This window comes from Acomys minous (genome assembly GCF_964271855.1).
Source record: "Acomys minous genome assembly, chromosome: 18".
NCBI lineage: Eukaryota > Metazoa > Chordata > Mammalia > Rodentia > Muridae > Acomys > Acomys minous.
The window spans coordinates 19,372,611-19,399,225 of NC_140501.1; the positions used below are offsets into that span (position 1 = coordinate 19,372,611).

Here is a 26,615-nt window from a genome sequence, read left to right on the forward strand (position 1 = left end):
TTGTCAAGTTTCAATACTTACAGAATGTGTGTTTGGTAGATTCTAATGGGAGTCCTTTAACATCTCACATTGAAAATGATGCTAGGAAGCTGGTGATTGTAAAGATACACAGGTGTATAAACCTTGGTTTGCTATAGGACTCTTGACTCTTCTCCCATCATTATTAGATAATAATTTAATTATGCTTTAATATATTGATGTGGTATTATCCTATAGTAAAGCTACTTAAATGGCTTGAGTGATAGATATTTTGGTATATATGAAGAAACTTGGCTTACACTGATGCAGTGTTTGGGGCTGGCTTCTGTTCCTAAAGGATATCCAGGAAGCAAACTTTAAGACATCTAGTAGCCGGCTCCTTGCAGCTGTCATGTCAGCTCTGTGCCACACGTCTGTGAAGCTGACTTCTATCTTCCCTATTGCATATGATGGAGAAGTGTTGTTACGATCAATTGTTAAGCAAGTCAGTACGGAGAACGACTCAACACTAGTTCATCGGTTTCCACTTTTGGTGGGACATATGGAAAAGCTCAGCCAGGTACGTCTTTTTGGAAATTTCTTCCAATGGAGAAGTAAAACAATAGAAAGTGGAGACATATGTAGGCTGGTGCCTCGTCCTCCTTATTGATAATTATATTTGCCAAATGATTAACCAATGATTATCTGTTTTATAATGAGCTATTCTCTAATTGTTTTGTTTATTTGAATGATAAGTGTCTAGTTACTCTTTTATGGTCATGACAAAATACCGTGACCAAGGCAAGTTGCAGAAGAAGCTCTTAAGTGGGGCTTGCTTACAGTTTCAGGGGATTGGTCAGTGGTGATCATGGCAGGAAGCTGGTGGCACGCAGGCCTTGGCGCTGGAACAGTAGCTGTGTACATCCGAACTCACCATCAGTAAGCAGAGAGAGAGAGACTGGTCTTAGTGTGGGGCTTTTGAAACCTGAAAGGGCACTCCCAGTGACACACCTCCACCAATAAGGTCACACCTCCTCCAGTAAGGTCACACCTCCTCCAGTAAGGTCACACCCCCTCCAACAAGGCTAGTTCTCCTGATTCTATCCAAATAGTTCCACTGGCTGGGAACCAAGCATCAAAGCATAGAAGTTATGGGGCCGTTCTTATTCAAAGCACCACAGTGAGCAGTCTAATTTTACATGACTACTCATCTCTAAAAATGTGAGTATACAGTAAGTACCTACATAATTGTTTAGTGCTGTATCATTTGAAAGTAAGTTACAGATAGCATAAGCAGTTGTTCTGTTCTAAAGTAGTTAGCAAAATGGCACCACAGCACGTAAGGGTGCTTGCCACCAAGCACAACAGTTTGAGTTTAATCCAGAACCTACATGGTGGAAGGAGAGCCAGCACTACTAATTGTCCTCTGACTACCACATGTGTGCTACACGCACACACACACACACACACACACACACACTCACTAACTCACACACTCACTAACTCACACACTCATACACACGTATAAAATATAGGAATAAATAAGCAACTTTTATCATGGGTTTTATAAAATAATCCAGCATATTAAAGTAAACATTGTAAAACAAAAGACATAGGAAACATTATTTAGTAACTGCTTCTACATTGTTAGAAAACACTATACATAAAAATCAAAGACATATCTTTGTAGGATCACAATAGAAATTTAATGTGTTTTAAGAGCCAGCAGCCTTACTAATAATAATTAGTGAATGCTAGGGAACAAAATTTGAGATAGAAATTTAGAAAAAGTTAAATTTTTTTCTTTTAAATTTCAGCGCAGGTGAGATTATGAAGAAATAGACTAACCTTATAGATGATTTTTGCAAGTTAAATTAGTCTCTTTTAAAAAAGAGACCTTTTGGCAAGTATTTATTGTATACTTATTATTTAATTTGGTTGTAGTTGAAGTAGGTGAATTTTTGAATTTTTGAATTTTTAGCTGCTACATTATTGTTTCACCACTGCATGTTATCTGTGTTTTCACAGGGAACTAGAAGAATAATTGTACAAATAAAGCTCTGTGTGTATTTGCTAAAAAGACAGGTTAGAACCTTAATTAGACCCTTAATGTTCACCACTAAGGGAAGTAGCTGAATCAGGTATGTTAACTTGATAGAACTTGATTCAGCCATTCCAATGATATGCTAATATTTAATATTTTAAAAATCATAAGTGTGTATAAAGAGTGGTGACTACATAAAATATCAAGGCAGAAGGCTTCTTATTGGAAGAAAATACTGAGATAAAGGAGCATGGGTGATAAACTAACAATATGCTAGTGTTTTCTTTAGGAATTACTATTAGAGTTGTATGTTTGAATACTAACATGTAGTGATTAATAATTGTGTGATTAAAAAGTTACCACAATTAATATATATTCTCTCACTGCCTTTTTAAATTCAATTTTTATACATTGTTAATTAAAATAGAATTACATCATTTCTTCTTCTATACATTCTTAATTAAAATAGAATTACATCATTTTTCCCTTCCTTTCCCCTGGACATTATACATTTTAACATTTTGCCATAGAGTATGATCAGGCATGCTTATGCATACATATATTCAGAGCATCTTAAATATTTAAGTATTTTAAACAGTAGCTTTTATTTATGGTCATGATTATTTTCCCAGTATAATTTTAAGTATTGGATAATCCTGTTTCTGTGTGACTTACGTTACCTGAACTAGTGTCACTTTGCATTCACGTGTTGCTCTCTAACACGTCTTATCGACGGTTATTAGAGCAGCTTCTTGTAGTGCTCTCGACAACTACTGGTTAGAAACTAAACATACGTACACGGTTCTGCTGCAGGCATTTCCTAAAGGAAGTACCACAAGATTCTTTATGGAATACCGTTAGTTGAGTGTTTTTCAAAGCAGACTTTCTGGGAAAGTGAAATTTCTGGAGAATGGAAAGATGGAAGAGATAAAATAAATTTAGTTTTTAATTTTTAAAAAGTAGATTATTTTAATTCCAAAAAAGTATTTGGTTAGAAATTAACCAAAACATTGTAGTAATTGTACTTAGATGTTAATAGAGTAACTAAAATATGAAAAAAATTTTAAGTCACTTTTATGTATAGCATTAAAACTCTACGTTGGGAAGGAAGGAAATAGTGAGCCATGCTGATGACAGTTTCAATGGGAAATCTGTGTAATTTCTAACTGGATTATTCACTTACTTAGCTTCTCGGCCCTTGTTCAATCAGATTATAATTTTATGAATATTTTTATGGATAAAGCAGTAAGAAATATAATAATTGTGAAAGTCCTCCAAGGACTAATAATGCAGTTTTGAAAATTGAGTCATAGCAAATAATACCTCTGATTTAGGAAAGTTGAGGCTCAAGGAAAGAATTACAACCAGATAGCAAATTGTGTGGTTTTCTAGTCTTTGGTAAAAACTAAAAGATTTTGTGGTTCCTGTGACTTCATATTGAAATTAAATGCCTATCACTATGCTCACATGAGAGTTTGGTAAAGAACAAAACTTTTTGTCAGATATCAGGTGAATTAATAATGTTTTAGTATTTTCTGGGAAATATTATTAGAGTTTGGATTTAAAGAAATTCTGTTTTTTCTACTGGTAGAGATTGGGATTTTGTTTTTTGTTTTCCAGAAATTGATTATAATAGTTATAAAAGGAGTAGCTGTGTAAGAATTACATAAATGCTCAAAACATTTTTATAAACTCAAGTTCTACTGAAGTCTTAACTTGTAGAAGAATAATTTTAAACAGGATGAATAATTGTCTATCATGTAGAGGGGTTTTAAACTTCTATATTGTTAAAATAAGAAGGTATATGAAAATGTCACAAAGCTAATAAAAACATAGCTTGTAAGTACAAGTCAAAAACCAAATCATTAGGGTATCATAAGGGAAGAATTTTGCACCAAGACCTGTCTTGGGGACAGTAAGGCAAAGCTTTGCCCTCTCTCCTTACACGCCCTGTTGTAGAGTGAGGAGAACATCTCGGGGATGACAAGCTTCCGCGAAGTGCTGGAGAAGATGCTCGTCATTGTTGTGCTTCCAGTGCGAAACAGCCTTCGGAGAGAGAACGAGCTCTTCTCCTCACACCTGGTCTCCAACACCTGCGGACTGCTGGCCAGTATTGTCAGTGAGCTGACGGCGTCAGCCCTGGGATCTGAGGTAAGGAGCTGTATTTCAGAACTGAATAAATATGTGCATGTTTCTGTAGGACGGTAAGCATGTCTTTTAAGACACTGTCACTATAGGCAGCCAGATCTCATAGCCTGAAGGGGGTAAGGCCACAACCCGAGAACTCTGTGCAGCAGAGTTAGGAAACCACGTTGTGTCAGGGCTTTAACACACACACACACACACACACACACACACAGAGAGAGAGAGAGAGAGAGAGAGAGAGAGAGCGCGAGAGCGCTATTTATTTTTTGTTCAGGAGATTGAAGATTCTCCTTTGGGTTCTGCATGTCACCTACTCCCTTCATCCTCTCTGTGGTAGCTTTCTCTTTTATTTAGTCATCTTTTTGTTTGTTTGTTTGTTTTGTTTTGTTTTTTTATTTTATTTTATTTTTTCCTTTTTTCCTTTATTAATTTATCCTTGTTACATCTCAATGGTTACACCATCCCTTGTATCCTCCCATTCTTCCCTCCCTCCCATTTTCCCCTTATTACCCTCCCCTATGACTGTTCCTGAGGGGACAGTCCCCCTCAGGACTCCCCCTGTATATGCTCATAGGGTATTCTATTGGGACTCTAGATGAGAGAAGCATGGGAGAATGGCAAAGTAGAAGGATCCAGAGGGTCCTAGAAGCCTACAAGTAGAACATTATGATAGGCAGATTTGGGCACAGGGGTCCCGCTCAAACTAAGGCACCAGCCAAGGACAATACAGGCGGTAAACCTTAAACCCCTACCCAGATCTAGCCAATGGACAGAATATTTAGTCATCTTAATGAAGCTCCTCTCCAGATTTTACAGGGAGGCTCCTTTCTTCCCTTTAAGGCCCCATCATATTGTCTCTGACATGATACACCCTCTTTTTAACGCTCACCCACCTCTAGGCCTGATCATGGCTCCTATGATCACAGTGCCCTTTGCGTTTTAAAACTTATTTCTGATGGTCATTTCATGTCAGTTTCTTTCTCAAACAAGCCTCACTCTCTGTTTAACTGTACACTACAGTACATGCCTAAAATCCAGCACTCGGGAAGTAGAAGCAGGTAAGAGTGCTTGCCATGTAAGCATGAAGTCCTGAGTTCAAAACCCAGCACTGCAGGGTCAGAGACAAGACGGTCTGTGGCTGTTTTGACTGCCAGTCTAGCTCCAGTTTTCATGAGGAGACCAAATCACTTGTTTCCTTGACTTCTGTGTGTGCTCCTGCACAGTATACACATCCACACAAACAGGAAAGAAAGATAACGTTTTGCTTTTCTGTTCCTCTATGATCTACTCGTTTTTACTTTTTAAAACTAACTCTTAACTCTCTCACATTCTGTGTCTGTGTATGTGTACATGCATATGTGTAGTGTATATGCATACACACACACACATACACACACACACACACACACACACACACACACACACACACACACACACACACACACACCCGTATACCTCACTATGTGCATATATATGGAAAAGCCAGAGATCAATGTTAGGTGTCTTCCTCAGCCTTCTTGACCATATTCACTGAGGAATGATCTTACATTGAACGTGGAAACTCATGTATTGGCTAGACTGTTTGGCCGTAGAGCCCCAGGTTATCATGCACCTGTGAATCTCCTACTGCTGGGGTTACGAATGTGCTGCCATTACCACAAGTCACGATAATTACAGAGCAAATACTGGTATGTGGGCCATTTTCCCTCTCCAGTGTCATCTTTAACTGTTTCTTCATTAATATAGCCAGATTGTCACAGCATATAAAGTGTGTATAGTCTTCTTAGACTAAGTTCTTATTTGCCACATTACACAACTCCATGAACTTGCAGCAGGTGTTCCACTGCTAAGTGATAGGTCATGTTCTGAGCTAAGGCTGCTAATACTGACTACATGGTGTTAAAAAACAAAAAGCTGCAAAGCGTTGCTCTATCTATAGTTATGTATACAGATGCATATGAAAACTGGGCAGAAACTTTCTCACCTCTACCATAGTGTTTGTAATTGTGCTAAGATATCCATAGATTAAACTATCATTGTAATAAACCTCGTGTGTATAATTCAGTGGTAGCAGTCACACATATTGCTCTTTAGCCATTGTAACAGAATTTTAGCATCAAATATTATCTGTTTAATAAGGTCACCTTGAAACACTGATAAGTGCCTTACATTTTGTGAAGTATAATATTATTTCCCTCTTACCCCTGCCTTTCTTAACCATGTTTTGTTACTCACCTGATTGTTTTAACTGATTTTGATGATTCTGTTTTATGCTTTTCCCTACAAAAAGATTATGATTTTGTTTTGAAAATTTTCTCTTTATATGAAATATATCATTCAAATGAATGTTTAGTATCCATTAGATATTTCTGTTTCAGTTGTAGTAATACTAACAACTGCTAATGGAATTGTGTGTGTTGCTTACAGGTTGATGGACTTAATTCTCTTCACTCTGTAAAAGCTAGTGCTAATCGATTCACAAAAACAAGTCAGGGAAGAAGTTGGAACACTGGAAATGGGTCCCCTGATGCCATCTGTTTTGCAGTAGACAAACCTGGCATTGTTGTGGTTGGTTTCTCTGTCTATGGAGGAGGTGGTATCCATGAGTATGAATTAGAGGTGCTGGTTGATGACGTAAGTATCACTTTTACAGCATTTTTCTTGCTGTGGGGTTATCAGTTTATCATTATCATGATGACGTCAAACCTTTGGAAATTTAACAGATCACCTGTATGCAGACAACATTAAATCAGAATTAAAATACTTATTTTACATGGTTGTTTGAAGTATCTTGCCACACTTCTGTATTGTTTTATTTTATCTTTTTTTTTTTCTAGTTTCAGAAAGGGAAAGATTTCTAATGGAATTGGAAACCAGAAAGCACATAGCTTAGCTTTTAATTCCAAATCTTGCTTACTTTTATTTTTTATTTTTATTTTTTTATTTTTTGCTATTTTCATTTTTTATGATCCTAAAAGAGTGTTTAGGTAGATACTATTTTTCTATAAAAAACTATATACTTTTATCAAAGTGCTAATGGAAAATTTGTAGTACCTAAAGATGGTATTTATTGGTTGGTGCAGCTATATTTTTCTCTAGTATCAAAAATAAGTGCTTGAATGTTTACAAAGAATCTTTAATATAAGACAAAAAAGATGGAAATAAGTTTCTTGTAAATAGCATGTGTTTAACTGATTGTTTTAGGGAATTAGTTTTAGTTAATATCTACTTCATGTACTCAGTGTGCAGTCCTTACAGGAAGATGCTCATGTACTTCTAAGACCTAAGATTTTACTAGTGGGTTTATGTCTTAATGTCTTTAGGAAGCAATAAAAGTGAATAGCTTAGAGTAGGATTATCTTTTGTAAAGAATGTACAAATAAATGCTAATTACTAATTTGAGTTTTTAAATACATATATTTGTTTATGTGAGTGTGTGTGCAAACATACATCCACATGCTAAATTGCATATGTAGAGATCAGAGAGAAACTAGTGAGTGCAGTTTTCCCCACCTTTTGAGGGTCTCAGAGATCAATTTCAGATTGTCCGTCTTGGTGACAAGTTTGTTTACCTGCTGAGCTATGTTCACCAGCCTATGAGTACCTAAAGACAATAATGAATTATAATCAGAATTGCTCCTAGAATAAAGTTAAGCATCTTGTAAATTTTGCTTTTACATCTTCACCAGAGTGAGCATGCCGGAGATTCCACTCATTCTCATAGATGGACATCTCTAGAATTAGTTAAAGGAACTTACACAACAGACGATTCACCCAGTGACATAGCTGAAATCAGACTGGACAAAGTTGTTCCTTTAAAGGTAATTTCAACCACTTTTCTTTTTTAACTAAAAGGCAATGTTATACAGTTAAAAATAGTGAAGAGTGGGACTGGAGAGATTGCACAGTGATTTAGGTGTGTGTACTGCTCTAGCACCCATGTTAAGTGGCTCTCAAGCACCAGTAATTTCGGTCCATGATACACAGCACCCTCTTGTGATCGCTTCAGGTACTTGCACTCATGTGCACATACCCCCACATAGATATGTGTGTATATACATAATTTAAAAATCGTCTTTTAAAAACATATTGAAAAGTAGCCCATGAATTTTCATTAACTATGGCTTCTCCTAAATTGTTAATCTATTATGCTGCTTTACCTGCTTATGCATTTACCTGTGATAGTGTAATATTCTTGGTTTGTACCATGTTGTGCTCTGTTTTTACACATACCAAGATCTGGTACACTAGGAAGAATTGTTTGGTTGTATAGTCAGACAGTTATAGATCAGGGTAAGAGAGACTTGGATTTTTAAAGAGATTAATATAATATAAATAGGAAAGATACCGAGTTGTATTTATTTAGTTCCACTATATGCGACATCATTCTCCTATGTGAGCTTTCTTCAATCTGGCATATCATTTTCCTGCTTTGAGCCTCTTGTGTTGGTGAGGAAGACCAATATCCATACTGTACTCCTATGCTGATTAATGACAGAAGAGCACAACAGCCTGTGTAGAAGAGTATTGAAACTGATCAGGTATTAGTCTCCATCTTTCCCACTTACACTGCACCAGGAATGCTTTACAGAAAAGCCAGAGTGGTCTGAAGAATAAATATTAATGGAGGCCAGAGAGATGGCTCAATAGTTAGCAGCACTTCTGTTCACGCTGAGGACCCAGGTCCAGGTCCCAGCATCCACACCGTGGCTCACGACCATCCATGGTTCCCATTCATGGGGTCTGTTGACCTCTTTGAACTTCTCAGGCACCAGGGGTACTCATGACTCACATCCTCATATATGTAGTGAAAACACTATATACATAACATTAAATAAATAAATAAATATGTAAAGAAAAGTATATTTAGAAAATGAAATGTAAGCATTGCAAATGTAGATAAAATTATATTAAAGTTATTATTAATGTTAAGGTAACATTAAATTATACCTGATGGATAAATATTATTTTGAAATAGAACTTAAAGTACAAAGTAGACTTATCAGAGACTTCATCAAAAATAGCTTTGATGGTTAGAGAGATGTATGCATGGTTAGGAGCATGTAATACTCTTATAGAAAACTAGAGATCAGTTCCCAACCCCCACACTGAGAGGCTTATTATTGCCTGTAACTACAGCTCTAGGGGATCCTCTGTGATCTTCTGTTCTCTGCAGCACACATACACACGCACGCACGCACGCATGCATGCACGCACATGAAAGAGGGAGGGCGGGGGTCGGGGTGAGAGAGCCTTATATTTCCACATTGTGGTCCCTCACTGAAGGAAGTCAGTCAGGACAGAAACGCAAACAGGGCAGGAACCTGGAGGCAGCAGCTGATGCAGAGGCCATGACAGACTGCTGCACATTGGCCTGTTTATTTATGGTTGGCTCAGCCTGCTTTCTTATATGAGCCAAGACCACCACCCTGGGATGGGCTCTGCCTTCAGTAGACTTGGCTCTCATATCAGTCACTGAGAAAATGCCCTACGGGCATGTTTGCAGCCTGATCTTATGGATGTATTTTCTCAATTAAGGTTCTCTCCTCTCAGATGGCTACACCTTGTATGTAGTTGACATAAAACAAGCCAGCATAGGTATGAAAAAAATAAAGACCTTCTAGGCCGTAAAGCATGAGTATCTGTATCTCTTGTTTTCTTACATACCATATTCTGGATAGTTTTACATGGATTTTTTTCCTTATGTTTGTGTTTATATTTTTGTCTCTGAGTAAATATCCCCGCAAATAAAAATGTAATAGACTTAACAATTATGTTTTTCTGCACTTAAAATTATTTTAAGAATTTAAACTCATAGAAAAATAGCTTGTTTTAGTGGTTTTATGACTAAGGTTTTATGGACGTAATTAGGCACGGGAACTCTCTCTAGTTGTTGATCGTCAACTGCTATTCTCACTGCTCACTAGCTATGTTACTTGGGCAAATTCATCAGCAATTAAGCCTCAAATCCTTCATCTATCAAGTAATTACTAACCTACCGAGGACACTGGAGTTAATTCAGTTAGATCATATAAAGTATTTACAACAGATTCTGCTATTCAAAAGGTAGTCAGTGAGTATTAGCTATTAGATTAATTGAAAATTCATTTAATGATATTATTTATAACTTGTACAATGTGTCAGTATATTGGAGTAGTTTACTGCTAGATTTCTTTCTGCATTTTGCTTATATTATGAGCAGATATAACATGCTTTATATCTTCTTCGTGAAGGAAAACGTTAAGTATGCTGTCCGCTTGAGGAACTACGGAAGCCGAACAGCCAATGGCGATGGAGGAATGACCACTGTTCAGTGCCCTGATGGAGTGACCTTCACCTTCAGCACATGCAGCTTGAGCAGTAATGGCACAAACCAAACCAGAGGACAGATTCCCCAGATACTTTACTATAGGTAGGGGTAGTTATAGTCAGAAATGAAATGTCTAAAGTGATGTGTCACAGTTATATTATTAAAAATATGAGAAGTTAGCAATGTAACTGAATTACAAATTTATCTTTCTAGTACATACTTACTCATGTTCTTGTGAAGAATTCTCATTTATAAATGTAAATTAAGTGTTAACTATGAAGGTGAATGCTTTTAAATTTTTATTATTCTTTTAATTTCACTAAAGGCTTTTTTTACGTTGCTCTTGTTATATTTTAATTCCTTGATTGTCCATTAAAATACAAGTAGAATTTACTCATTTTTTACATAATTATTTAAACTAAAAGACCAAGACAGGTGGTGATGGTACAAGCCTTTAATCCCAGCACTTGGTTGGCAGAGGCAGGTGGATTGTGAATTGAAGGCCAGCCTGGTCTATAGAGCCAGTTATTGGACAACCAAAGCTGTTACACAGAGAAACCCTTTCTCAAAAAAACAAAACAAAGTAATAATAATAAAATAAAATAAAGAACAGTTTTACATCTGCAACTCTTTTGCACACCCAGGTCAGCCTCTGGGACTCTGGGAGATACAGTGGTGGAATGCTGGGAGGCTCTTTTTTTTCTTTCTCCCCCACCTCCTTTTTGTTTTTTTTTTTTTTTGTTTTTTTTTTTTTGAAACAGTGTTTCTCTGTGTAGCCTTGGCTGTCCTGGACTCACTTTGTGGCCCAGGCTGGCCTTGAACTCACAGCAATCCACCTGCCTCTGCCTCCCAAGTGCTGGGATTAAAGGTGTACGCCACCATGCTCTACTGGGAGTTTTCTTATAGTATTTTACTAAACTATTTGATAGTAAATAGTGGAAAGCAGAAAATTATAATCTTTTGGAAAACAAACCTGCATATACATTTCTCATTGTGCCTGATTTTTTTTTGCATAATAACATACCTATAGTCTCAGTGCCACTAACCACCTTTCTCCTCAATCTTAGTGAGAACTTTGTATCAAGTCACTGAGGTTGCATATCTAGTGCTACTTGTGGCTAGTCACAAAGTAGGCACTTTCCCAATCCCTATTTCATAGACGAGGGAGCCGAGGCATTGAATGGTTAAACATGTTTCTCAGATCTTATTTGTAATTACTTATGATAAAGGCATTATAGATAGGAAGTTGAATTCCAGGTAACAAACCCCCCTCAATCACCATAATACATCCTTCGTAGGATGTTCCCTGTGTTTGCTGACAGATATTGTAGATTTAATGTATCCTTAATAGTCCCCAGCGGTAGCAAACACCCTCTTATTCTAGATGTCTTTCTCTTGCACCCTATATGTAATTTGATATTTTCTCACAGTATTTGTAAAATGCTCTACATCTGACTTTTTCTATCATTTCTGTGATCAGAATGCTGATCACTATTCCTTTACCTGTAAAATAATCATAGCATCTGTATCAGTGTCTCATTTCTTTGTCACCCTTTCTAGAAAGTTCTCTACAGCACAATGTTATCTGATAAAAACGATAAATCATACCTACTGGACACTTACTCAGTTCTCTCTTGGCTCATTTTTAATGAAATGTGAAGTTTTAAAATAAAGTTACTTATTTAATCACTTTATAGCCTGATCACAGACCCCTCCATTTTCTCCCAATCACACCCTCACATTCCTCTCCTCCAACTCCTAAGAGGCTCCTCATCTCCTAAGAAAAGGGTACCAACCCACCCGAGCATATCAAGTCTCAGCAGGACTAAGTACTTCCACTGCAGCAAGACAAGGCAGCCCAGCTAGGGGAAAGGATCGAAAGGCAGGCAATGGAATCAGACACAGGCCCTACTCCCATTGTTAGGGTACTTACATGTTGACCAAGCTGTACTTATGCTACACATGTGTGGGGCACCTAGGAGTGGTTCAGTGTCTGTGAGCACCTATGGGCCCAGCTTAGCTTTCTCTGCAGGTCTTCTTGTTCTTGACCCCTTCATCTCCCTCAATCCTTCCTCCTTCTCTTCCATAAAACTCCCCGAGCTCATGCTATTGTTTGGCTGTGGGTCTCTTCATCTGTTTCTATCAGTTTCTGCATGAAGCCTCCTAGAAGACAGTTAATGCTAGACTCTTGTCTGCAAACATAGCAGAGTATCATTAATAGTATCGGGGGTTGACCCTCTCCCATGGGGTGGGTCTCAAGTTGGTCCAGTCATTGGTTAGCCATTCCCTCAATTTCTGCTCCATCTTCATCCCCACACTTCTTGTAGGTAGGACAGATTTGGGGTCAAAGGTTTTGTGGGGGGGGTTGGTGTCCCCCTAACTCCACTGCAAGACCCACCTCGTCACTTCAGACTCCATATCCCCTGCTGCTAGTAGTCTCATCTAAGGTTGTACTCCATAGACTCCAGGGAGCCTCCATGCCTAGAGATGGCCCCCGCCATTTCCTTTCTCTCTCCCAGCCCCGACTCTCTCCACATCTGATCCCCACTCATGGTCCCCTTCTCATTCCCTCTCACTCAGTTCCCTCCTCCATCTTCTTCAGATGACTATTTTATTCCCCTTCTGAATGAGATTCAAGCATACTCCCTTGAGCCCTCTGTGTTACTTAGCCTCGTTGGGTCTGTGTATTGTAGCATGGTTATTTTGTACTTTATGGCTAATATCCACTTATACTTGAGTATATACCATGCATGGTTTTCTGGGTTTAGGTTACCTTGCTCTGGATGATATTTTCTAGTTCCATCTATTTGACAGAAAATTTCATAATATCCTTGTTTTTAATGGCTGAGTAGTCTTCCATTATGTAAATGTATCACATTTTCTTTATCCATTCTTCAGTTGAGGGACATCTAGGATGTTTCCAGTTTCTGGCTATTAAAAATAAAGCTTCTATGAACATAGTTGAGCAAGTGTCCTTGTGGTATGGTGGCACATCTTTTGGGCATATGCCATGGCTCTTGATGTAGAAACACTGCTAATTTTCTGAGAAACCTCCAGGCTGATTTCCAGATTATTTGTACAAGTTTATACTCCCACCAGCAATGGATGAGTGTTCCCCTTGCTCCACATCATGTGCTCTCACTTGAAGTTTTGATCTTAGCCATTCTGATGGGTGTAAGATGGAATCTCAGAGTCGTTTTGATTTGCATTTCCCTGATGACTAGGGATGCCATTTTGTTCTATTGACTGTGTCTTTTGCCTTACAGAAGCTTTTCAGTTTCATGAGGTCCCATTTATTAATTGTTGGTCTTACTGCCTGAGCTGTTGGTGTTCTGTTCAGGCAGTTTTTTCTTGTACACATGAGTTCAAGACTATTCACCACTTTCTCTTCTATTAGTTTTAGTGTACACAGTTTTATGTTTAGGCCTTTAATCTACTTGGACTTGAGTTTTGTGCACAGTGATAAATATGGATCTATTTGCATTCTTCTACATGCAGATATCCACCTAGGCCAGCACCATTTGTTAAAGATGCTTTCTTTTTTTTCCATTGTATGGTGTTGGCTTCTTTGTCAAAAATCAAGTGTCCATAGTTGTGTGGGTGTATTTCTGGGCCTTCGATTCAATTCTGTTGATCAGCCTTCACTGTTTTTATGCCAATGTCATGCAGTTTTTATTACTATTGCTCTATAGTACGGCTTGAAATCAGGGATGGAGATAACTCCAGAAGATCTTTTATTTTATAGGATTATTATATCCATCCTGATTCTTTTAGTTTTCAATATGAAGTTGAGAATTGTTCTTTTAAGGCCTGAAAAGAATAGTGTTGGACTTTTGATGGGATGTGTACTGAATGGTAGACTGCTTTTGGTAAGATGGTCAGTTTTACTATGTTAATCCAACCAATTCATGAGCATAGGAGATCTTTCCATCTTCTGATATCTTGTTCAGTTTCTTTCTTCAGAGACTTGAAGTTCTTGTCTTACAGGGCTTTCACTTGCTTGGTTAGAGCTACACCAAGATATTTTATATTATTTGTGGCTGTCATGAAGGGTGTTGTTTCCCTAACTTCTTTCTCAGCACATTTATCAGTTGTATACAGAAGAGTAACTGATATTTTTTTTTAGTTAATTTTCTATTCAGCCACTTTGTAGACGGTGGTTTTTGTTTGTTTTGATTTATCAACTGTAGGAGTTCTTTGGTAGAAATTTGGGGGTCAGTTATGTATATTACCATGTTTGTTATTTTGTTGGTGGTGGTGGTGGTTCATGTGTGTATGTGTTTTCCTTTCTTTAGTTTTACTGGTGTGAGATTATGTATTACCTATAAGTTTTGTGTGTAGTTAAACTTGGGTTGGGATTTTCTTTATATTATCTCTATGGCTGAGTTTTTTGATAGATATTGCTGAAATTGGTTTTGTCATAGAATATTTTGTTTTCTCTATGGTCATAAAAGTTTTCCTTTGTATAGTAGCCTAGGCTGACATGCAATATATCTGCTCAGGCTCTTCTGGCTTTTCAAGCCTCTGTTAAGAAGTCTTTGTAATTCTGATAGGTCTGCCTTTATGTTAGTTGGTGTTTTCCCTTTGCTGTTTTTAATATTCTTTTTTTGTTTTGTTTTGTTTTTTGGTTCTGTACATTTAGTGTTTTGATTATTATGTGCAATTGAGTTTTCTTTTCTGGTCCAATCTATATTGTGTTCTGTAAGCTTCTTGTATGTGTATAGGCATCTCTTACTTTAGGTTGGGGAAGTTTTCTTCTGTGAATTTGTTACCGTGGCCTCTAAACTCCACATGATCTGACCCGTGTTTACTGCTCCTCCAGCGTTTACTCTTCTTTCTCCTTCCATTGGAGCAGGACTTGTCTACATTCTCATCCTTGGATTTATCGCTTGGCTCCCTTTGTCCTGATACTTTTTTTTCACATTTTTCATGGGCCCTTTTGTAGTTTGTTTTTAAAACACAACTCAGGTATTTGTTAAATATTACTTCATCTAATAAGAAATAGCATCTTTTACTTTATTCTCTGCTTTGCTTTTGTTGAAAGTCTTTATCACTTCCTAAAGTAACATAATTACACATATACTGTCTTTTTTAAAAATTGTTTTATTAATTTATTCAGATTACAACTCAGTTGTTATCTCATCACTTATATCCTCCCGTTCCTCCCTCCCGCTTTCACCCTATCACATATACTGTCTTAATTGTAATATTTTTAAGTTTATTGAGACTCTGATCTGAATATTATACTAAAGTTACCAGTGTAAGTTATTTTCATGTTCATTCACAGGAGTGAATTTGATGGGGACTTACAATCCCAACTTCTAAGTAAAGCCAATGAAGAAGATAGAAACTGTAGCAGAGCGCTCTCTGTGGTAAGCACTGTTGTTCGAGCTGCTAAGGACCTGCTGCACAGAGCTCTTGCTGTGGATGGTAAGACATAATTTAGAATCTTTATGTAGTCATAATTTAGAATCTGTAGTGCCCCTCTTGTGCATAGTTAATGAAGGGAAGCCACCTTTCAGCATCCCAGAGTGTTTAGTGCCTCATTCATCTGTGCAAGTATTGATTTTGGGTCATTCACACTCTGAGGAAAATTTGCCTGCCTGTCTGTTTATTTATTTGTTCATTCTTTTATCTACTTGTCTATTTATTTACTTGATACTTTTTTTTTTTAGTTTTTTAGTTCACACAATAAGAAAAGCATATCATCTTCTTAAATTTGGTTTTTGTTTGTGTCGCTGTTTTTTTTGCTTTATTCCTTATTAGTACTGAAAAGTTTTTTTTCTTTCTATGCATCCTGTTTGCATTAAGTACCAGCATTCAGCCAAACGTCTGGAGACCCTGTCCATGTCCTCGGATCCAGTTGTCTGTGTTAAGTTCGAGGGCTGTTCCTTCACTGGAAACTCCCTACTTAGTATTTTCCTCTGTCTCTGTTTATCTAGTTTAAGTTGCTCTTGTGCAACCTTACAGGGACTTTTTCCTGAATGGAAATATCCAAATAATGACATTGCTACCTTTCTCTTCTTACCCACCTAGGTATGCTCTGTTATAGGCATCCTCTGTACTATACAGAGAATTACTAGTATAAAATATTCAGTGTTATCCTTTCCCCTAAAACTTTGGTTCATCCATGATGGCTAGGCTAGGCTAAAAAAAAGTATTTTTTAATATATGTCATTTATTCTTATGCAGTCAGTCTCGAAACCCATCTCTGAGTGAAAAATTGTCATATAATGTAAACTTGTAGACTTAGCTCATCTTTTAAGCATTATGTTCATGGATAAATGATTAACATGGCCATCAGCAAAGTGCTTCATGATTAACAGAAGTTACACAGCTTGGTAAAACAAATGCTTTTTGGAATGTTTATATTATAGATACTGTTGTAGTGGTTTATATTATATGTTGACAAGTTTAGTCTTAACAGCATTCAGTGAAGAAATATTATTGTTATCATGCTTGTTCAGATTGAATAATTTCCCTGGTGCCACTCATATAGCTGTGTTTAAAGCCGTTGCCCTGGGTTCTACTCGTTTCCCTACCATTTTACAGGCATATATACTTAGAACACAGTAAGAATTTACTATAAGATATATAAACATTGTTTACCTTGGCTTTCCCTTTTAAAAAATGGGAAATACATATTCTAAGGATTGAAATAAAATGAACCAGTCCTTATAGACATGTAATTAACATCAACCATAGCTTTCTGAGGATAATGGTGTAGGTTAGCATAGCATATATACATTATAACGAAACTACCTTCTAACTATGGTTTTAATGCTTTTTTTAGCTGATGACATTCCTGAACTGCTTAGCTCTTCCAGTCTGTTTTCCATGCTGCTTCCCCTTATTATAGCCTACATAGGACCAGTAGCTGCTGCTATTCCCAAGGTGTGTAATTAAATTCTATAACTTCGAATCTCTTATTACTGTTTATGTCATCTCATAGGTTTTATGTCTTCCCTTTAAAGATCTGCAAGTCACTGAGGCGCTAGGGTTGATGTAACAGATAAAGCATCTTAAGTGGTAGAAGTTGCTAGGTGAGTCTCTTTGTCCCAGCATTGCTTATTGGCTAATGTACACATTGGCTTCACACTTGAAGACTTTGGGAAAAGGAAATCTATATTATAAATATGACATAAAGGAAGATTAAGTTACCTGATTTTTTTTAAAAATTCTGTACTTGATGCCAATTCTCCAGCTTAAATGAAATATCAGCAGAGAAGGAATGTTACAGTAGTGAGGTTAAGACATGAAGAATTTCATAAACTGAGTCTTTGGCATAATTAAATATTGAGAAAAGCTATCACAGTAAAGCAAGGGTTTTAAATTATAGATTATTGTGGCATATTATCTATGATAAAATTCTTTACCCACTAAAAGCAAATTTTTGTTTAAAAATACTTTATAAAAATTTTGTGTGAAAATTATTACTTATAAGAATTACCAACAATTAGGATAGTTCCTAAGTAAAATCAATTCACATTTATTTAACCATGTGTATCTTTATATCTACTAGGTTGCTGTGGAAGTTTTTGGCCTTGTTCAACAGTTGCTTCCCTCAGTTGCCATTTTGAATCAGAAGTATGCACCCCCTGCATTTAATCCCAATCAGTCAACTGATAGCACAACAGGAAACCAGCCTGAGCAAGGTCTTTCTGCCTGCACCACTTCTAACCACTATGCTGTCATTGAGAGTGAGCACCCATACAAGCCTGCCTGTGTGATGCACTACAAGGTGGGCACCACTCTTAGCAAGAGTCACAGTCAAACCCTGATCTGAGGTTTCCTAATGATGTCTGAAAGTGCATTTTACGTATGTTCAGAAATGTTACTTCTTCTGTAGTACTGAAGTATAAAGACTCCAGAGAGATAATTAAAGAAGACCGGAAGACAGATTCTTCCCTAATGCTATATATCCTGATACATCTTGCCCTCCCTCTACTCCTTCCAGTTCTTCCCCTCTTCCCTGGATTCTCTCCCTTTCTGTCTTATGACAAAAGAGCAGGCTTTTAAGAGATAACAACCAAATATTACAAAAGAAAAAACCATCACATCAAAAGTTGGTCCAGGCAACCCAACAGAAGGAAAAGAACCCCAAGAGAAGGCACAAAAATCAGCTGAAACCTGTAATACATACGCAAAGCACCTGGTACAGACATGTGTAGGCCCTGTGCTTGCTCCTTAGCTCTCTGAGGATCCACATGAGCTTTTGCTCAGTTGATTCAGAGGGCTCTGTACTCCTGGTGTCTTCCAGTCCTCCTGGTTCTTATGGCATCTCTTCCATGGGGTTTCCTGAGCTCTGATGGCAGGGAGTTGATGAAAATATCCCATTTAGAGCTTTGTTCCAAGGTCTCTCTGTCTCTGCCTCTCTGCCTCTCTGTCTCTCTCTCCTCCTATCTCTCTCTGTCTGTGTCTCTGCCTGTCTGCCTGCCTTCTCTCTCTCTCTCTCTCTCTCTCTCTCTCTCTCTCTCTCTCTCTCTCTCACACACACACACACACACACACACACACACACACACACACACTGTTGCCTGTGGTTTTCTATATTTGTTCCTATCTGCTGCAGGAGGAAGCTTTTCTAATGATGGCTGAGTAAGGCATTCATCTGTGACTGTAGCAGAAAATCATTAGGAGCAATTTTATTGTTGTCATTTTTTTTATCCAGTAGTGTTTAGTTTTATCCTATGTCTGAGCTATCTAAGAAGACAGAACTTTTTATCTTACAGATTTTATACTTTGGTAGGTTTTTAGAGTTTTTGAAAATATTTTTCTACACTATTACAATATATAATGTTAAACTCTGTGCTGCATGTTATAGTGAATATAAATCTTAAAAATTGTAATATATATGTTCTGTGGGTATGTTTGTTCATGGATAAAGAGGCCAGAGGGCAACCTTGTGTTATTGTTAAGCTCCACCCACATTGTTTTTGAAGCAGGGTCTCCCCTGACCTAGAACTTGGTAAGTAGACTAACCTGGCTAGCTGAGAAGCTCGGGGATCTTCTTGTCGTCACCTACCCAGCTCTGGGATTAAAGGTTGTCCTGCCAGGCCCAGCTTTTATTTATTCATTTTTGCACAGGTCCTGAAGACTACACTCTAGTCTTCCCACTCTTTACAGACCAATCTATCTTTCTAGCCTATAAGTCATACTTTAAAAACTGGTGTTACTTTATCACAATCTGAACTGTGAAAATTTAAAGTAGTGTACTCAATATTGAAAAAAGTGAAATGTTTTAAAGTTTAAGGTTATTATATTGAAATTCTTTCAGTGAGTAAATAAAATGAATCATGCATTTTTAAAATTTAATTATGTTTTTCTGTTTGTAAAATATTCTGTTAAACAATAGAAGATACATAATAGACAAGACAATCATCTATTTACTCATCTCTTGATTCAAGTCTTAAGCTTTTAATCAAGTCCATTTCATTTGTTTTCTATTTATTTCTTCCCCTTTATATTATTAAAAAGCAATTAATTATATTTTCTTTTGCACATCTCTACCATAAGAACTATCTCTATCTTCTGTTTTCATTAAATTTTGATTGTTGGGGAAAGTGGCCCCACGTCTCTGCTCAGTGTGAGTCTCTTCACTTCACCTTGCTGGGTCCTTAGATCCCCCTGTAATTTTCCTTGCATCTTTGTTCCCTGGAAGGAGCAAATACTTAGACTTAGGTTTCCTGCTTCAGCTCTGGAATCAATCATTTGAAAGTAAAAGTCTCATTTTAATGCATGTTTTAAGGTAAACTAGAATTATTCTTGTGTTTTTAGTAAGTTGTATATCCCTTCTCTGTGTGATTTTGTACTAAATTATATGTGTGTATATATTTGAATCATTCGTTTTATGTCTTGATTTTAAGTTAGATTTTGTTTTCTAATTATTAATTATGTACTCCAAAACCAAAATACAGGCTCTTTTGTTTCTTTCACTTTCACTTTTTCATTTTTTTGTGGTCTTATCATTATTCTGTTTCATTTAGTAAAAGCATACATACATATAAACAGATATGGGTATGTGCATGCACATTCATGTCCTCTTGTCTGTTGCCAGGTAACATTCCCAGAATGTGTTAGGTGGATGACAATCGAATTTGACCCTCAGTGTGGTACTGCACAGTCAGAAGATGTCCTTCGTTTGCTTATTCCTGTTAGAACTATTCAGAACTCAGGATATGGACCAAAAGTGACATCTGTTCATGAAAACCTTAATTCATGGATAGAATTAAAGAAATATTCAGGATCTTCTGGATGGCCTACTATGGTGTTAGTGTTGCCAGGTAAACTTTTTCTTCTCTGATGTATGGGGAAAATGGGTACATGTACACATATTAAAGATGCATTGTGGAAAGTGCTTAACTTCAGAGAACGTTATTAAAAGCCTTATGGGTCTTGGTTACAATTGAGAATAAATAAGTAGTGCTGGGCAAAGGACATAGTATAATCTAAATTTATGAAAAGAGCTTGTTTTAAAACTTTTTATGTTGGGGGAAAAACTAACAGTGTTAATACTGAGTCTTCTGTATAGTTGGGACCAAACTACCAAAAAAGTATACAAGTGGATTTGATTTTCTGTTTTCCTAGTAACTGCTTATCTTTTAGAAATAGAATCCAAGCCCTTCCTTTGAAGTTGTGCATGTGCGTGCCTATGGTTGCTTATTTCTGATATTTATGTCTTCCTTTAAAAAAAAAAAAAGTTTAGTTTTTAAGCTTTTTAGTCTCTGCAATATTCTAAATTTAACCAGTCAACAATAACTAGTTTTTCCAAACACTTAAAACCGTAGAAGGAAGTTTTGTCATCTTTTCATATAATCTAGCCTTGATGAATTTACAGGCTAAGAGGACCAGAAAAAGCCAAACACCAAGTTAGAAAATTACTTAATTCAAAATGGAGAAGACTAGCCTAGGCACTCAGTAATTGCTAGATCATTGAAAAAAAAAAAACCTTTATTAACTTAAAGGTAGCATTAAGGGAATGGACTTGATTATAGTGGAAATTAGCAGCCTTTCACTAGAGATAGTTCTGCTGCTAATAGTGGTTGGCTTAGGTCAATAAAGGACACTCTCTCAAAAAGTCTTACTTCTAATTTAATAACTGATTGGAAGAGTTATTTATATTTTAAATGATAAAATAATGAAATTTTTATGAAGTTCTTTTAGAGTTTGACCTAGATAACAGAGACTGTGCTTGCTCTCACACACTTCTGTTTTGAAGGAAATGAAGCCCTTTTTTCACTGGAAACCGCTTCAGATTATGTGAAAGATGACAAAGCCTCCTTCTACGGGTTCAAGTGTTTCGCAATTGGATATGAGTTTAGCCCTGGACCTGATGAGGTAAGAGCAAATCCTCCCAATCTGTAAAGAACAATTGGCCCTTTTAAAAGTTTCTGTTGATTTAAAATACCTTGCAAGCTAGAGGTTCATAATTAAAAATGCTGTGTGGTTTAATTTTGTGTGGTAGCCTTTTGCTGCTCATCTATGTGGGGATAATGCAGTTTGTGCACCGTGACCCCATATTAGTGAGGTGTGTTCTGAAGCTGAGCTCCATGCCCATGCTAAAGTAGCTTTACCTGTAGTAAGGAGCAGAGCCTGCCTTCACAGAGTCATTTAGTGTATTCTGTATTTTCTTAAATGTTTTAAGTCAAACATAAAATAAACCCAAGGTCATATCTTTCCCAAATAATGAATGGAAAATGATTTGGACAATGAAGATATAAACCCGTACTTTTAACAACATGGGGTGTAATATCAAGTGTCTTTCTCTCTCAGATCCAAGCTAGTGCATCTTTCTAGTTGACTTGCAGAGCTAGACTGTGAATCACAGTGTTTTTATAAATCATGGTCAAACATTAAGTAGTGATTTTTTTTTTTGTTGTTTGTTTGTTTTTGTAATTTTACAGGGTGTTATTCAGCTGGAAAAAGAATTAGCCAATCTCGGTGGGGTTTGTGCAGCAGCATTGATGAAAAAGGACCTAGCACTTCCTATTGGTGAGTTTAGTTAAGTCAAAAGTGTTGTTAATGAATTAAAAGAAAATTTAAAATTAAGCTTATATTTATTATAGAACATTCAAAGATACAAACTTTCAACACAAATTCTGTGGCCACGTGTACATATGAGCAATAGCTGTTTGATACACTCTGATACAGCTTGATATAGCTGTTTGATAATTGTTTAAATGGAAATGGAAGCATATCCTAAAATCTTTTAAAATTGCACATATCTATATTCTCCAATATGTACTATATACATATATTCACACAAATACACATATATGTAAATATACACATATTTATTTTTTTCACTCTGAAAGTCTGTGCAAACATTCTAATTCCATCTTTTATTTAATCCCATTATTTTTCTTTACCATTCTCTTTGCTGTTCCTTCTTATGTCTCTCTCTTGCTCATTTTCAGTCTTAATTTCCTTGATCCTGCTTAATATTAGCCTATTTGTGAGAAATATACCAATATTTTACTCTTTTAATATTTTAATATTAAATCAAAGTTTAATAGCTGTTAAAGTTTACTTTTTGATGTAGCCAGTCATCTTTTTGCATACTTAAACAGATAATCAAAAAATATGTTGCATAAAGAATGAAGATAGTAGTGCCTTTGCAAAATCTAGCTGCAACCAAATTTATCATTTGGAATCTAGTTAGATAACTAAGGGAGTGTGCTCAGTTGATAAAGTCTAACTATGTGGCCTGAGAAAGAAAGTTGTCTACTTTAGAGTAAATGAAATAAACAAGTTATAAGTGGCCTGAGAAAGAAAGTTGTCCTAATTATATTAAATGAAATAAACAAGTTATAGAAAGAGGTCACATTCTTGGTGACAGCATCATGTCTATGGACAAGTTTATGCATATTCACTTTATGGTTTGCATATACAGTTCCTAGAGGAATAATTCATAAGAAACTGTTGACAATGTATTTCCTTAGGGGAAATGTGATAATTGGAATATATTTATTCCACGTTTTTTTCTAATCAGTCTGATTGTTTTCTCTGAGCTATATACTGTTTCATAACTATCAAGGAAAAATCAATGATAAAACATGATCTATATTATACAATATAAGAGAAAATGGTGAAGGACAAAGATAATTAATACCATTGGGATTTTATGAGTCATCATTGTTTACCTGAAATGTAACTATGTTATTAATCAATCAAAATTATCTGTTTATTTTTTTTTGTAAAAAAAAAGAAGGAAGAATATATATAAAAAACTTCATATGTACATATATTCATATAGTCACCTTCTCCAGCTTATACAACCTTTTTATATTAAAATGTGAAGTTCTCTTCTACAGAATTCACACTTGAGAACCATGTTTTTGATTTATACATACATACATACATACATACATACATACATACACACACACAGAAATCACACACCAAAAATAATTTCATAGTGTTGTAAGAATCTATGATTTTTTTCTAGATCTCTAAGCTATTTTATTTATTTTTTTAAATATATTTTTTTATTAATTTATTTATATTACATCTCAGTTGTTAGCCCATCCCATGTATCCTCCCATTCCTCCCTCTTCCCCCCTACTCCCCTCCCCTCCCCTAAGTCTGTGTCTGAGGGGGACCTCTTCCCCCTGAATATGCTCATACGGTATCAAGTCTCTCCTTGGTGACCTATTATCTTTCCTCTGAGTGCCACCAGGCATCTCCATCCAAGGGACATGGTCAAATATGGGGCACCAGAGTTTGTGTGAAAGTTAGATCTCCTTCTCCACTCAACAGTGGAGAATGTCCATCGGCTAGTCCGGGTAGGGGTTCAAGGTTTACTGCCTATTTTTTCCTTGGCTGTTTCCACAGTTTGCGGAGGACCCCAGGGCCCAGACTCGCCTGTAGTTTTCCAGGACCCGCTGGATCCTTCTATTTCCTCTTTCTCCCAGGCTTCTCACACCTAAAGTCTCAATAGGATGTCCTCCCCTCTTACCCACCTTTGTGTTGGTCAATATTTATAATTGTATTAGGCTGCTTGTAGCATGTGGACTGCAGATTGAAAATGCCTAATTCTTCACATTGTTTGGTGACTGATACTTGATTACTAACTTAACAGTTATAGCTTATATTACACTAAAACAGAAACAAAAACTACAACCACTACATTTTAAAATCTAAACTACCATATCTATCTAGAACTGTAAATTTCTGTAAACTGTAAAATCTATAAAATGGCAAGATTACAAATGCATAATGAATACAAAAGATTGGAAAGGTTATTAGTATATTTTAGTATAACTTTTTAATTTGCATAACAGGTAACGAGTTGGAGGAAGATCTTGAAATTCTTGAAGAGGCTGCTTTGCAGGTATTGTCCCAAACATTTTAACTTTTGTTCATTAGTTTAAAAATAATATTTTCAGAAGATGATTTTTATTTTCTTCAATATGAGACTCAGTGGTTAAGTACTTTATTCTGTTTATTGGCATGTCTAGAGACACAGAACTTATCAGGGTCCTCTTGATGAGACCGCCCATATGAACAGTGTTACCATGTGCTGAGTATGGTCACGGGGAAGAAGGAAGAGGAAGGGTACAGGAATGCTTCTCAAAGCTGTGGACATTTCATTTATGTCTAAAAAGTCATTTTTACCTATGAGAAAAAGGCATTTGGCAAAGAACATAGGTTCCTTATATGAAATTTTAATTTCATAACATCACAGAAGCATTTGGCTCTAACAGTTAGAAGTCATCAGTTTGTTGCTGTTATTATTTGCAATAATTTTGCTTGTATAAACGTTAATTAAGTAGAACATTTGGCATTATAATGGAAATACATCTACATTTCAGTGGAAGTCCTGGTTTTGGACCTCTTGTTTCAATCCTTATTAATTTGTTACTTTTATCTTGCTGAGACCATTATATTCTCTTAGCTTAAGTGTATATAGCCAGCCTTCACTGATAGGATGGGAGGAACCTAGTAAGCAATGTTTTTACATTATAATGCCTGCCTATCGTAGGCTGGAGATCTGATGCGGTAATTGAGTATCCCTGTAGACCATACCACTGAGACCATCAGTGATAGCTTAATGCCGTGTAGTGAAACAGCATGAAGGTAAAAGACAGATTGACAATCACTGATTTGAAGCCATAGTATTTAGACTATAAAATTTCATGAATTTTCTTTTTGTTTTGTTTTAATTTTTAATTTTAAAAAATTATTGAATTTGTAAGATGGTCCAAATACTTTTTCTACAACTAATATTATTTTTATTAAGGGAAAATACTCTTAAAAATGCTCTGTTTATAAATAGTGTCTCACAGTGACTGTTTAATATCCCAAAATATAAAGGTTGTATTTTTAGAATAGAAGATTCATTTTACTATGTCTACTTTTTTCCAGTTTTACCCTGTACCCTGTATTGAGTCCATATTAGGGTAACACTGATTTAGACTGGGCCTGTGTCCTGTGCTAGGTATGTAGTTAGTAGTGTACCTATTGCACAGTTACCTGCACACTTTGTAGCTTACAGTCCCTTTAATATTATTATTTCCCTAGCTTTACAGTTACACCTGGAAGTTAGTATTGTTTTTTGGTTTGGGGTTTTTTTGTGTGTGTGTGCATCTTAAAGAACTGAAGATCTACAACTCTGGTTAGTTGAGAAATAAAAGCTGGTATCTGAGTCCTATTATTCTAAGAGTTAGCATTTTATGTTTATTTCCTGAGATTACTTGACCAAAAGGAGTAAAACAAACATTGATTTGTGTTGGCTTTGTTTGTTTGTTTGTTTGTTTGTTTTTCGAGACAGGGTTTCTCTGTGTATCCTTGGCTGTCTTGGACTCACTTTGTAGACCAGGCTGGCCTCGAACTCACAGAGATCTGTCTGCCTCTGCCTCCCAAGTGCTGGGATTAAAGGCACGCACCACCACTGCCCGGCTGATTTGTGTTATTTTATCAAGCCCTATTTCTTCACTTTTCACATATTTTAGCTCGTTTAGCTGTCACATAACCCTGTAAATCAGATTCTTGTCCCCATTACAGAATCCTGAAGCAAAGCAGGTAGATAACTTGCATAGGACCACACAATTGGGATGGAAGTTTTACATGATAGCTTGCTGACAAAATCCCTGGCTCTGACCAATTTCTGTAGTCATAGGGAGCCAGTATTCCCTCTGTAATTTAAAACACTTAGGT

General features: G+C 36.4%; 1 protein-coding gene across 13 annotated transcripts in view; it reads left to right on the plus strand.

The window, feature by feature from the left end:
- The window catches only part of MYCBP2 (MYC binding protein 2), a 230,898-nt gene that overhangs the window by 120,940 nt on the left and 83,343 nt on the right, over window positions 1–26,615 (plus strand). For all 13 annotated transcript variants that reach the window (XM_084767812.1, XM_084767815.1, XM_084767818.1 and 10 more), the window contains 12 exons: window positions 317–538; window positions 3,962–4,153; window positions 6,575–6,781; window positions 7,837–7,968; window positions 10,381–10,559; window positions 15,745–15,887; window positions 17,251–17,351; window positions 17,980–18,198; window positions 20,515–20,740; window positions 21,676–21,794; window positions 22,361–22,448; window positions 24,740–24,789. In XM_084767812.1, coding sequence (XP_084623938.1) covers window positions 317–538; window positions 3,962–4,153; window positions 6,575–6,781; window positions 7,837–7,968; window positions 10,381–10,559; window positions 15,745–15,887; window positions 17,251–17,351; window positions 17,980–18,198; window positions 20,515–20,740; window positions 21,676–21,794; window positions 22,361–22,448; window positions 24,740–24,789 — 1,878 coding nt within the window. The remainder of the gene's footprint in view (window positions 1–316; window positions 539–3,961; window positions 4,154–6,574; window positions 6,782–7,836; window positions 7,969–10,380; window positions 10,560–15,744; window positions 15,888–17,250; window positions 17,352–17,979; window positions 18,199–20,514; window positions 20,741–21,675; window positions 21,795–22,360; window positions 22,449–24,739; window positions 24,790–26,615) is intronic.